The sequence below is a fragment of the Brassica oleracea genome, chromosome C2, assembly GCF_000695525.1.
Source record: "Brassica oleracea var. oleracea cultivar TO1000 chromosome C2, BOL, whole genome shotgun sequence".
NCBI classification, from domain to species: Eukaryota; Viridiplantae; Streptophyta; class Magnoliopsida; order Brassicales; family Brassicaceae; genus Brassica; species Brassica oleracea.
This window is the reverse complement of record NC_027749.1, coordinates 4,911,356-4,925,156: the sequence shown is the minus strand read 5'-3', so window position 1 is coordinate 4,925,156 and position 13,801 is coordinate 4,911,356. Positions and strand designations below refer to the sequence as shown.

The 13,801-nt window shown below is 32.5% G+C and overlaps 1 protein-coding gene and 1 pseudogene across 1 annotated transcript; both read left to right on the top strand.

The window, feature by feature from the left end:
* Window positions 1-6,977: 6,977 nt before the first annotated feature.
* LOC106325264 (monothiol glutaredoxin-S2-like) lies at window positions 6,978-7,616 on the top strand. Its single transcript, XM_013763298.1, has one exon. The coding sequence runs from the start codon at window positions 7,101-7,103 to the stop codon at window positions 7,407-7,409; it is 309 nt and encodes a 102-aa protein (XP_013618752.1). The 5' UTR covers window positions 6,978-7,100; the 3' UTR covers window positions 7,410-7,616.
* A 2,754-nt stretch (window positions 7,617-10,370) lies between these two features.
* LOC106323264 lies at window positions 10,371-13,683 on the top strand (annotated as a pseudogene).
* The last annotated feature ends 118 nt before the right edge of the window (window positions 13,684-13,801 follow it).

The window sequence follows — 13,801 nt, the reverse complement described above, 5'->3', positions numbered from 1 at the left end:
TTTACATCGACTTTACGTGGAAGCCTTACGTGGCTTTTACAACGAACTATTACGAGGTATTTACATCGCCATTTACGAGGGCATTACGACGAATAGTTTCCTTCCGCTTTACGAGGAATTGACTTCCTCGTAAACGTAACTAGGACTTTACGACGAAACCTCCGTTACGACGAGCGTTTAACAACGAAACGCGTATCGATGTTAATTCGTCGTAAAGCTCCTATTACGACGAATTTACAACGAATACCGCCCTCGTAAAAAATAGGTTTTCTTGTAGTGAAATTTGACTAATTTATCTACCAAATTAGGATTTCGCCTTTAAATAAACAAATTATAATTATCATGAAATTAACTTAAATTTAAATTAAAAAATAAAAGATCATTATATTTATCTAGGTTTTTCGGGTTGGGCTTTTAACCAGAATTTATGGAGTTTTTAAATAGAAATTTCATAACTTAATCCAAAATCTGAGTTGGATTATATAAAGATCACTAGATTGACCATTTTTATCATCGATTCAGATCAAATATGAAAATATCGCGAAAAGATCTAAAATTAAATTTAGCAAAATTTAGATAAATACAATAAATTAATATTTTTGAGAATATAGGTCGGATTTAATCGGATTCAGGACCCATACATACGGGTAGATTCCACATTGGTTTTTCGAGTATAAATATTATTAATTACATTAATAATTCAAAATGCTAAAAATGCAAAATATCATGATTTTAGTAAACCTAATTACATATTTCATCATCAAAATTATTCTTGTTAAAATGTCAAAATATTATAATCTGCACAATTATAATACTTTCTTTGTAACATTTAAATGTAAATAATAATAAAAAAATATAAATTTATATCAAATAAATTTGATTTGTTTTGGAAATAAATCCGCACTTTGAAAGCGCACAGACATACAGGCATATGATTACAAAGAAACGGGCATACGGGCATATGATTACAAATAACCGAGTGTATGCTGGGTCAATTTTTTAAATTGCTATTATTTTATAAAATAGACTTTGATTAAGATTTATACACAAATATGATTACAAAAAAAAAACACAAATATGATTTCAAAGAAAAACATAAATATGAACTTAAATTTCTACAAAAAAATAAAATAAAAAATATACCCGCCCTTTTGAGGACGGGTCAAAATCTAGTGTTTTTGTTAAAACATATAAAGTTATTTTTCAAATATATGTTAAATAATTTGACATCCTTTACATGCTTCTGCGAACAAAAGAACTTGGCCAAGAGCTTGGTCCGAGAGCTCTGCTCATGGGTTCGACGCTTAAGGGGTGTAACTACATAACAGTCACGACTATAATTAACTACATAAAACACCCGGTAGCCCACAAAGGCTTTTGGTCAATTTTTATTAGATAAATAGTAATAGTACTATTATCTGAATTATTTACGTTTAAATTCATACTTTAAACTTTGGTAATTTGAAATACTATATTTTACCAAATTTTTGGCCCTGGAGAGAAGTTAAAGATGCATAAGAGCACTTCTAACGGGGTTTCTTCCCATTGAGAATCTTAAAATATGTATTACATATATATACGTATGTATATATTATATAAGTATACGTATTTGTGGGGTTCATAATTTTTGTGGAAACTCATAAGCAAATGTTTTTAAAATGAGATTTTTGGAACCTTTGTCTATGAAGTTCCACAAAAATTGTGGACCCCACAAATATTTATACCTATATAATATACATATATATATATATATATATATATATACATAATACATATTTTAAGAGCTCCAATGGGAATAACCCCATTGAAGATGGTCTAAGTCTTAAAAACCCTATTTTCAGATAATCATAGTTGATATTTGAATAATTATAAAACTACGAGGTTTCATGTGTCATGCTTAGTGATAATAAATTTTTAAAATATATTTTTTTAAACTAAAAATTAAAATTTTAACATTTCAAAAAAAACTTTATAATTTTTAGTATAAATATATATAATTTCTCATAAATTATATTTATTTGTCTCATCAATTTCTTATTTTTATTTTTATATTTCCCTAAGTTTAAACTATAAATTTGTTTAGCATATTATATTTATGATTATTATCTTAATATGTATATACATTTAAATGTATAGGTTTTAGTTTTTATTATTATTAAAACATATCAAACTAATGTATTTATTTATTTATTTATTAACCTAATAAAATATGAATTATATTTACATTTAAGTGATATAAAATATTTATTAATGAACTCAATAAATCTACTAAAATTCGTTCAACAAACATCTTTTATGGTGATTGTATACGAGTAAATTTACTAATTTGGTAATTTGATTAATATTTAGCCAATTAATGAATTAAGGTATACTTCAAACACAGTTAACAAAAATATTGATGATTAATTTTTTAAAATATAAGTATTTACTTATCTAACTTTTCAATTATAAGTTAATGTAAAATAATTCTATATATTTATAATTATATTATTAGTTTAAAATTTTCATTAATGGTGATACATATAAATTATTATTATATTTAAATCATCCTAATAAAAACGTAAAATTTCAGAAATGCAATTTAACATATCATAATAAAAAAATAGACACGTCATTATTTCACTAAACTGTGTCATATTTTTCTAAGTAAATGAATGTGGGGAAGAAAAATAAGCAAAATTCAAAAAATATCACTTCTTAATTAACATGTCCTTGAGTGCTATGCTATTGATGTAAAGAAAAACAGAACAAACATGAATATTTAGTCATAACAATAATTTTATCTCTGATAATTTGTTTGTTAAAAATTAATTTTATTAGTGAATCCAAAATTAGAGCTTTTTCCTATAAATGTAATTGATTCTTTAATTTTATGTATAAATAGATTCAAATCTAGAAAAATTTAGTGTTAACCAAATAGTCACCCAACATAATAATTTTACAGTATATATTTATTACAATTAAAAATATAACAAATACTTTTCATCTTTGTTAAGGAGTTTGGTCAAATTGTAACATCTACCAACTTTAAAAAATTTATGGCCTCTATTTTTATTTCAATATATATTATGAAGTTAAATTAAATCTATGAATGTAACTTTTGCATAAAACTTACAAAAAGAGAACTTTGCATAAACAAAAACAATTATGTGAAGTGAGTTACGTTATGTGGGAGTATTAGTTTGGAGTGGTTAACATATGTATATACACATATATTTTAAAATATACTTATACATTTAATTTAATTAGAAATGTTCATATAGCTTAGGGCTGGGCAAATAAACCAAACCCGAAAATCCGAACCGAACCCGATCCGATAAAAATGAATCCGAACTGATCCGAACCCGACATAAATACCGAATGAATCCTGTTTTTTGGTATTTTGGGTTATGGGTATTATCCGAACCGAACCCGAACCTAAATGGATATCCGATAGAACCTGAAACATTTAAAATGACAAAAAAAACTTCTACCAAACATGATCTTAATTCTTAATATATCCAAAATACTTTAAGCTATTATTTAACTTCTATATCAGCCCACATATTGAAGTTGCATGACAGAATATATCACATTAGATTTATAATATAAAATTTATATAGTATAGAAAGTTTTTTTTTGGTAAAATATAGTACAGAAAGTTGACATTCTTTTTTCCTATATTTGTAAGTTGCTAATAAATCATGACCACACGATTAAAGGCATATATATATATATATATTGATATCCATATATCTTAGTATACATTATCATAAAATGAAGATTTTCCAATGCCAAAAAAACGAAGATTTATTCCATGCATATTTATTCTGATCTACTTTTCACGATACTAATATATACAACAACTCAACTTTTTGTTAACGTAACTTCAGTTCGGCTATTTTTCTGCAACCAATGATTTTGGTCCCTCTATGCTTAATTAACAGAACTGTCTATTTTAAACAAAAATGTATATGACTTTATCGGAGATTAATTAGTATGTAATAGAACGTAAATCACATATCTATAATCGTATTTATTAATTAATACTTTATATTCTAATCTGGATCCGAGAGTATTACATGCGATTAAACAATTCAAGAACTTGTTCTCACACTTGAGAGAGAATATATTGTATGATATATTTTGAAAATTAACAAGGAAAAAACATAGTAGGATTTCCACCATGCATGCATGAACCCAAATCCATTGGCCTTCTAGGAGGCCAAACTATGATGTCCAAGAGTCGTGCATAAAATTGTCATCGAATCTATGAATTTTCGTATTCTCACATGTATTATATATAGAAGATATACACTTATACAGTATCAGTATCTATATGTAAGCAAGTCTTTAAAGAGCATCTGCAGTTTCAAAAAGAGGGTTCGTTATGTACTGGATAAATGTTCTTTTCACGTGTTTATGGCCATCAACACATCCCAAACAAATGATTCGATGGAATTATATATATAAGGCCAAAAGACTTTTAACTTAAATGGAAATAAGGTTAAAGAACTTCGGGAGTTGCAACTAGGGATGAAACATATAATTAGTTATTCTGATTAAAATATAGTTAACTAATCCTTCATCCGTTTTACTTTAGTTGTCGTTTTAGGTTTATGCATACATATTAAGAAAACATTTAATTTGGCATATTACCAAAATAAAAACATCATTACATATACACCTAATCATGTACTCCATCCGTTTCAAAAAGATCTATATTTTAGAAGAAAAAAATTGTTTCAAAAATATATATGTTTTGCATTTTCGATGCATAAATGAATTGCAAATTGTAAACCTCAAAAAATATAATGGTTAAAAGTTGTGGGGAATAGTTGATAACGGAAAATAATGCATTGATAACTAAAATCTGATATATTTTTTTAATAACTGTGAAAAACCTAAAATATACATCTTTCTGAAACGGAAGGAGTATATTTCAACCAATAAAAAAATAAAATGGAGAATATTGTTAATAAATTTTGCATTGAAAACATAAAATGACACTTAAAATGAAACAAAATTTTATCTCTAAAATGACAACTAATATGAAACAGAGAGAATGTATATATCAAAGAAAATGGACCCTATATGAAGCCATCACATATACACATACATATAAGTATTTTGGCTTTACTTTCATATGTATTATTGATTCTTTGTCTTTAAAATTCGTTTGCCACCATGAAAGCAACTGAAGAGTGCTTAGCTCATACATAGAATCCCTCTCTTTCTCTCTTCCTCTCTCTTATAATTGTATGTAAAATGTGGAAGTGGCGAGTCGAGAATAGAATCATTATACGTAGAAGAAGGGGACGTATCCTAAGGAAAAAAAGAGACCCTATTTTGGATAACTATTTCTCCAACGCATAAGATGCCTCTTTGATAAGCTTTACATATTCCAATTCTTGTTCGAGAGAGAAGAAATCATATATAAGATAATGCAATGTTACATATGCAAGAAAGTAAGAAACACAACTCAACTGTGAACCTTGGAAATATTTAAGAAGCTTGGGTGTTTATAATGATTCATGAAAAAGATATGATGATAAATGGGGCTGATAATTACGCCAACTTAATTCGAAAAAGTATAAAATCAAAGGGCAAATCTCCAAAATAGCACTTTTCTAAGTTTATATCACAAAAATAGCACTCAAAAACTAAAATGACCAAAATAGCACATTTCTAAGTTTATCCTTGGAAAATTTTAATTTTTTTATTTTTCAAAATTTGAAATCTTAAACCCAAAACCTCATTTCTCAACTCTAAACCCTAAACTCTAAACCCTAAACCCTAAACTCTAAACCATAAACCCTAAACTCTAAACCCTAAACCCTAAACTCTAAACCATAAACCCTAAACTCTAAACCCTAAACCCTAAACTCTAAACCATAAACCCTAAACTCTAAACCCTAAACCCTAAACTCTAAACCATAAACCCTAAACTCTAAACCCTAAACCCTAAACTCTAAACCATAAACCCTAAACTCTAAACCCTAAACCCTAAACTCTAAACCATAAACCCTAAACTCTAAACCCTAAACCCTAAACTCTAAACCATAAACCCTAAACTCTAAACCCTAAACCCTAAACTCTAAACCATAAACCCTAAACTCTAAACCCTAAACCCTAAACTCTAAACCATAAACCCTAAACTCTAAACCCTAAACCCTAAACTCTAAACCATAAACCCTAAACTCTAAACCCTAAACCCTAAACTCTAAACCATAAACCCTAAACTCTAAACCCTAAACTCTAAACCTTAAATCCTAAACCCCACCCTTTAACTCTAAACCCTAAGTTTGTGACTTTTGATAAAACATTAAGTGCTATTTTGTGACTTTTGACCTTCAGTGTTAGTTTGGAAACGAAAATTTGATTTAGTGCTATTTTTGTTTTTTTTTCGAAATCAAATTCCATAAAATATTTAGTAGTAATTATTAATCCACATGGTCCATTGACCTCGAAGTACGTACCTTAATGTACGTAGGTTTCCCGAAAGGGTTCCACATGACATGATCCATAGCATGCATACACAAACAAATAACATGGTAGCAACAAAATCAGTGAGATTTAATAATAAACCTTCTTTACGTTGCTGAGATACAATGAGTTATATACCGATAACAATTTATACCTATTACCTATACTTTCAACATAAATCAATGATTTGTGAATTGTGATTTTAATATTTAATTGAGGATGACTCTCACTTTTATGGAATCGTACGAGCTAAGGACATTCTTACCTTAGCCACGATCACTATATATGCCTAAATGGACAATAAAATAAAAAAAGAGATAAAACTTTTGAAAATCATTAGATTCTCATCTTTTACATTTTGTGATACAAAAATAAAACTGAGCATGTGTCGCATTCGGACAGGATATCGTTAGAAACAAAATCCAAACATCTTGTCCGATCTAATCCAATAATCATCGTATTCTTTGCCTCTATATATATAAAGAAAGACTTCCACCAATAATTTCATATCCACACAACATTTTCACAACCTAAACAAAATCATATTGATTCAGAAACCTATTCCAAAGGTTAAATAAGAAACAAAAACTAAGAAACTGAATTTTAGTAGTGATACCTTATAATACAAACTAGCAATGGAGATGATAACGAAGATGGTGTTGGAGAGACCAGTGGTCATTTACAGCAAAAGCTCATGTTGTATGTCCCACACGGTCAAGACTTTGCTCTGCGACTTCGGTGCGAATCCAGCGGTTCACGAGCTTGATGAGGTACCTAGAGGCAGGGAGATTGAGCAGGCGTTGTTGCGGCTTGGGTGTAGCCCGGCGGTTCCAGCCATTTTTATTGGAGGAGAGTTGGTTGGTGGAGCTAACGAGGTCATGAGTCTTCACCTTAACGGCTCATTGATCCCTATGCTTAAGCAGGCTGGTGCATTGTGGGTCTGAATTAATATATTTAACTAACTAGTTTACTTAACACTAAGTTAAGTACGCAGAATAATGTTTTTAAATACATCTATGGTTTTTGACGTGGTGATATGTATGAGTCCATGTCAGATCAATAATCCGGGTGTTATCTTTTTACTGTTTTGATGTTACATGAACTTATAAGAAAATAAATATAAATAATAATGAAGAAATTAAGAAAAATAATTACAAACTGATGTGTTTTTAATCGCTTCTGTTCATGTCTTCGATGTATCAGTACCCGTATTTAAGATCAAGTATATAATGCACATTGTAAATAAAATTTGAAATATAATATATGTGAATTTAATAGAAATTAAAATTTGAATTTTACACAACAGTAAGGAGAAACTCCGTGGTTTAAAGCTCGCTCAAGGGGAAGCTAATAGTTTGTCAAACATGGTTCATTTCGACGATGTCAGGCTCGAGCATGATGTAGCGTTCGTAAAATATGTCCTAGACGATAAACAAAGGAAAATGTTTGTGGATGTACAAGGCGGAGGATCAAAGTTCAACAACGTTGTCTCATCTGTTTTGTAGGAGCTGCATTCAACAAGAGGTGTTCTCGCCGGAGAAAGAGCAAGAATGTTCCAGTTGCAGGTAATTGATATTAATATTATATATGAATTCATGATAATTTATAAGTTATAACTATAACCTACCTACTATCACTAACAATATCAAATAGCCGAGACTATAATTGCTTCAAAATTAGCATATATTGAGTCTTATGATATTGATGTAGAAAAAGAAAAGCAAAACAAACATGGATGTTTAGTCATAATAATGATTTTTCAGTCTAATCATTTGTTTGTTTAAATTTGATATAATAAATGAAACATAAATAAATAAAATTAGAATATTTTGTCCTAAAATTGTAAACAAAAAATTGATTTTGTTGATTTTAAAATATTAGTATCAACTTTTATCCAATTCTAAAAAGATTTCATGAAGTGATAACTAGAAAGCTGGTATCAATCTCCATCTCTGAAGAGCTTATACTTGTTATGAGTGGTATGCCAGCATCATCAACGTTGAGCTTACTATTTTCTATTTAAAATTGGTTGATGTGTTAACTGATCTAACTTTTTTGTTTGTTGGGACAACAAGTCTGTAAACTAATTCATTCTCTTCTCTTAAACCACCCAAGCTACCCATCAAAGGATTTTCTCAAGAGATGTTATGGAGCCTTCTTCATTCGAGTTCGCTTAGTCCTAGAGAATATGTTGACTCTTCAGTTTTATCGTCAATTTTAGCTACTGAGTAATTAATATGAAGGCCTGTGTGCCAAAAAAAGATTGTAATTACAAACTCAAAACTATAACTTCTTTTTCAATAATAGATTAAAGCCTTAGCGAGATGTCACGTAGTCATTGATTTGTTTCTGATTCTTCAGATCAATAAAAAAATGCAAGCATAGTAAACAAAAAAAAACGAGATTCAAGATCGGCAAAATAAGTAAGGAGGCAGATGAGGAACCATATTATGGTCATGAATGATCGAGGAGGTGTTAGGAACAAGAAGATGCAAAATTACAGTAATCAAATCAGATTCCAAACAATATAAACAGCCATTTTTCATTTAATTAAACGTCATGACATTTATCACTGCGACTCTGCATGCCTCAGGTAGTTCTTCTTATTCTTTGGTTTCTTTAGATTGAGAAGAAGAAGATCAATTGGATCCAGACGAATGTACCGATTCAACAGATCTTTTGACTCCATCGGAAAAAAGGATTCCTTTGGGAAAGACCAGTTAAACACTCAGCAAAAGTAAAGGAGTTGCAATTGCAATCCACTTCTCGTGGACAAGGAAACAGAGGAAGACTCAGGTAGAAGTGCTATCGGCATTTTGACAAAGTTAACAAAGTGTTTCCACCGTTTATTTCGGGTTCTTTTAGAATCATTTCACTTCCGAATCGTTTGTAGAAACTATACGACTTCGGTCATAGGGGCGGATCTAGAACAAGTTTTAATTGGGGGCACTTTAATAAAATTTAGATTAATTGGGTCACGTTCACGAAATTTGAACTAATTTATCAAAGAAAACTGAGATCTTGAGCTAATTACTTATGAAAAACTAAAATTTAGCTGGGGGCACGTGACCCCGTTGGTCGCCACCTCCGTCCGTCCGTCTGACTCATAGCAAAGTTTGTACCAGTAAAAGAATTACAAACAGATTTGTGTTAAATCGTTTCTGTTAATGGCTCTGATTGGTAAAATCACGGAATCTAAAAAAATTAGTTAAATGGTGGTAAAAAATAATCAGGCTACAAAAAAAATTAAAATATGTTGAATGAAAGTCATATTTAGATCAAGTATGTAATGCATATTGTAAATAAACACAACAATTTGCAAGCTAGTTCATTAAACTGTACTCAGTCATATATATATTTGAATTTTATAGAAGTCAAAATTTTAATTTTACACAACAGTAAAATCTTGAAAACTTGTCCTAGCAAAAGTTTAGGAGAGTTGAAGCAAAGATTACAGCAGAGAAAGCACTTTCTATGGCGTCAGACCGACAAAATGTCAAATCTCCATGCTCTGGGTTGTTTCCTTTTGCACACATTGATGATGCCATGATATCCCCGCACGTGGATAATGCCACTTTTGAGGAGAAAACAAGAGACTGATGAAAAGCTCTGTGATGCCATGAGTGATGTTGAGTTGCTTAAGGAGAATCTCAGTGGGTTAGAGCTTGCTCAAGAGGAAGCTAATAGTTTGTTAGACATGGTTCACTCAAACAATGACAGGCTTGAGCATGATGTAGCGTTCCTTAAAGCTGTCCTAAACGACACAGTTGCAGATATTCATCATCATCCATCAATTACAACCAGTTTGCGTTTTGGTGTTTTTCTAAACGTGAGGTGAATGCAGGTTTGAAGTGTTTCATCTGAGAAGTTAGGTGCATCACCGGAGACATGAATAAGAAGAAGCCATGAATAAGAAGACAAAGATCGCGGGTATAGCTGGTTACCACTCTAGCAACTGGTTCGTTCACTTTTACTTCCACTTGTGTAGCTACTTTTCATGATGTCTGTTTTAATTATTAGCCTCTCTTTTTTATTAGTGACAATGAAGCTGATTTGATCAACAAAGTTGCCTCAGATGTAACGGCTGTGTTGGGTTTTACACCATCAAAAGACTTTGTTGACTTTGTTGGCATAGAATCTCAAATCAGGGAGATAAAATCGAAGTTGATCCTACAATCAGAACAAGTTAAGATTATAGGGATTGTGGGTCCTGCCGGGATTGGGAAGACAACCACTGCCAGAGTTTTATACAACCAACTCTCTCCTGGTTTTGGAGAATATCAAAGGGAGTTATGAGAAGCCGTGTGGTAACGACTATCAGTTGAAGCTGCGTTTTCAAAAAAACTTGTTGTCTCAAATATTCAATCAAAAGGAAATTGAAGTTTGTCACTGAGGAGTGGCTCAAGAAAATCTGAGCGGCAAAAAGGTGTTGGTTGTTCTTGATGAAGTGGATAACTGGTGGCAACTAGAGGCACTGGCAAACAAACGTGTATATTTTGGTTCAGGAAGTATTATTATCATTCCAACCGAAGATAGAAAACTTCTCAAGGCACTCGGACTCGGGATCGATCATATCCAAGAGATGAATTTTCCAACTGAAGACGAGGCTCTTGAGATCTTCTGCCATTATGCTTTCGGTAAAAAGTCTCCAGATAATGGTTTTGAAATGCTTACTTGGGAAGCTACTGGACTTGCTGGTAATCTTCCTCTAGGCCTGAGAATCATGGGATCGTATCTACGAGGAATGTCCAGCGAGTACTGGATAAACTCACTACCAAGGCTCAGGTCTAGCCTCGACACAGAAATCGAATCAACTCTAAGATTTAGCTACGAAGGCTTAAGTTATAAAGATAAAGCTCTTTTCCTGCATATTGCATGTGTCTTTGTTTATTGCAAGGTTGATCGCGTTAAGAAGTGTCTTGAAAAGAGCGGTTTGGACGTTAAACTTGGGCTTGAAGTCTTAGCTCACAATTCTCTTATATAGATTCATACGGATGCATAGATTACTGAAACAAATGGGTAGAGAAATTGTCAAGAAACAGTCTTTGGAGGAGCCTGGAAAGCGACAGTTCTTGTGGGATGCCAATGAGATTTTTGATGTACTTGAAGGAAATACTGTAAGTTTTTTTTTTTTTTCTTACATATGCATGTCTTCTGTTTCCTTGGGGTTTTAAGTTGAGATTTATTAGTTCCTTTTGAATAATCTTATTCTTAGGGTACTGGAAATGTTCTAGGCATATCATTGTTGATGGGATGAATAGTCTCCAGTTTCTAAAAGTCGACTGTCCACCCTTATGCATACCCGAGGGCTTCAACTGTCTTCCCAACAAACTCAGACTTATAGATTGGCTTAGATGTCCATTGAGAATTTGGCCTTCCAAGTTCTCTGGCAAGTTTCTTGTCGAACTAATCATGCAACATAGCAACTCTGAGAAGCTTTGGGAGGGAATCCAAGTAAAAACATTCAACATTTATTGGGTGTATAGTGCGATTAGTCATTTCTCTATAACTCATATTTTTCTTTGTTTTTTTGTCTGTATAGCCTCTCCAATGCCTCAATCTGATGGATTTGAGTTACTCTAAGTATCTAAAAGAGATTCCAGATCTCTCAAAAGCAACAAGTCTGGAGGAATCATATCTCTCTGACTGCAAAAGTTTGTTAGAGCTCACAAGCTCTATTGGCAATGCACTAAGCTTACAGTCTTCAAACTTAACGGGTTGCTTGCTTTTGAAGGAGCTCCCATCTTCTATCAGTAGGTTAATCAATCTTGAGGAATTAGATCTCAGATATTGCTCGAGTTTGAAAGAATTCAGTGGTTGCTCAAGTTTGAAAAACCTAGATATGAGCCTTTCTTCGATAGAGGAGATGCCATCATCAACCAGCACTTGGTCTTGTCTATATCGATTGGATATTTCGGGGGTGTACAAACATCAACGAATTCCCAAATGTTTCTGACAGCATTGTTGAGCGAGACAGGGATAGAGGAGGTTCCTCCATGGGTTTAGATGCTATTTCGTCTGCAAAATCTAATTATGAATGAATGCGCGAAGCTGAAAAATATATCTCCAAACATTTCTAAGTTGGAGAATCTTGAGCTTCTTTGTCTGTGTACCGGTTGCTTTAGTATGTCCGGTGAGTATGTTGAGTATAGTTATGCCAACTTTTTTGAAGCAAAAATCAAGTTGAGTTGGAGATTACAATCAAGTTGGACATCTCCTTTTGGAGAGATTTACTTTTGGTTTCCTATCCAAAAGGCCTCGTACTATTAGAGTTGGACATCTCCTTATATATTAGACTTTCCTATGTCTAACTTCCGATGTGGTACTTAGATTGATATCTCACATCAAGACTCTTCCAGAGTGCATCAGAAGTCTCTCTGGACTAAGTAAGCTTGACGTCACAGGATGCAGAAACCTTGTAGCACTTCCACAGCTTCCAGGTTCTCTTCTATCTGTAAATGCAGAAGGGTGTAAATACTTGAAGAGAATAGACTCTTCTTTTCAAAATCCAAATATTTGCCTAAACTTTGCTCGCTGCTACAACCTGAATCAAAAAGCTAGAAATCTCATCCAGACATCAGCTTGCAAATATGCCGGATAAAAAAGTGCCTGCGCACTTTACTCACCGAGCTACCTTAACGATCAATTTGACTCCAACACCTCTTCCTTCATCCTTCAGATTCAAATCATGTATCTTGCAGTCAAAAGGGAAAATCTATTCCGAGTGTGACGGTATTGAAATGTCTGCGAATTCATTGATGGGTGTATCTTGTCACGTCAGGGGTAAACATAATGGCCTCACAGTCCGACGTGGATTAAATCATTTCCATTATGCCAGGTCTAGACGGATGTAGAGAGCATTTGTATATATTTGAAGATTTTATCTCTCTAAACGAGGATCCCCCTGAAGCCGAAGAAACCACTTTGAGCGAGCTTACTTTTGTGTTCAGAGTCCATGGTAAAACCAGTAAGGTCCAAGGCTGCGGTGTACGACTTTTGGAGGAAGTCACTTATTGTATTCTTGACGGAAAAGAAACTGAAGACGAAGGATGTAGGGGCATAAACATAGAGGCAAACAATGAAAATGCAAGTGGTGAGGATGAAGAAATGGAAGATGATGTTGAGGAAGAAGCGTGTTATGTACGAGGCTATAAGGCCACCTATTATCCATCACTACAAGAGGAGGCCCAAGGGCGGAACAGTAGAGAAGGAGAATGAGACAAGAAAGGATCTAGAAGGATAAGAATACAAGGAAGGAAGAGAGGATGTAGTAACCGTATTGTCTGCGCACATGGGTTGTCTGTGACGTGGCTATTTGCTTTATGCTTTCTATAAG

Coding starts and splice junctions, on each gene's coding strand:
- LOC106325264 (XM_013763298.1), top strand. CDS start 7,101: ATGGAGATGATAACGAAGATGGTGTTGGAGAGACCAGTGGTCATTTAC.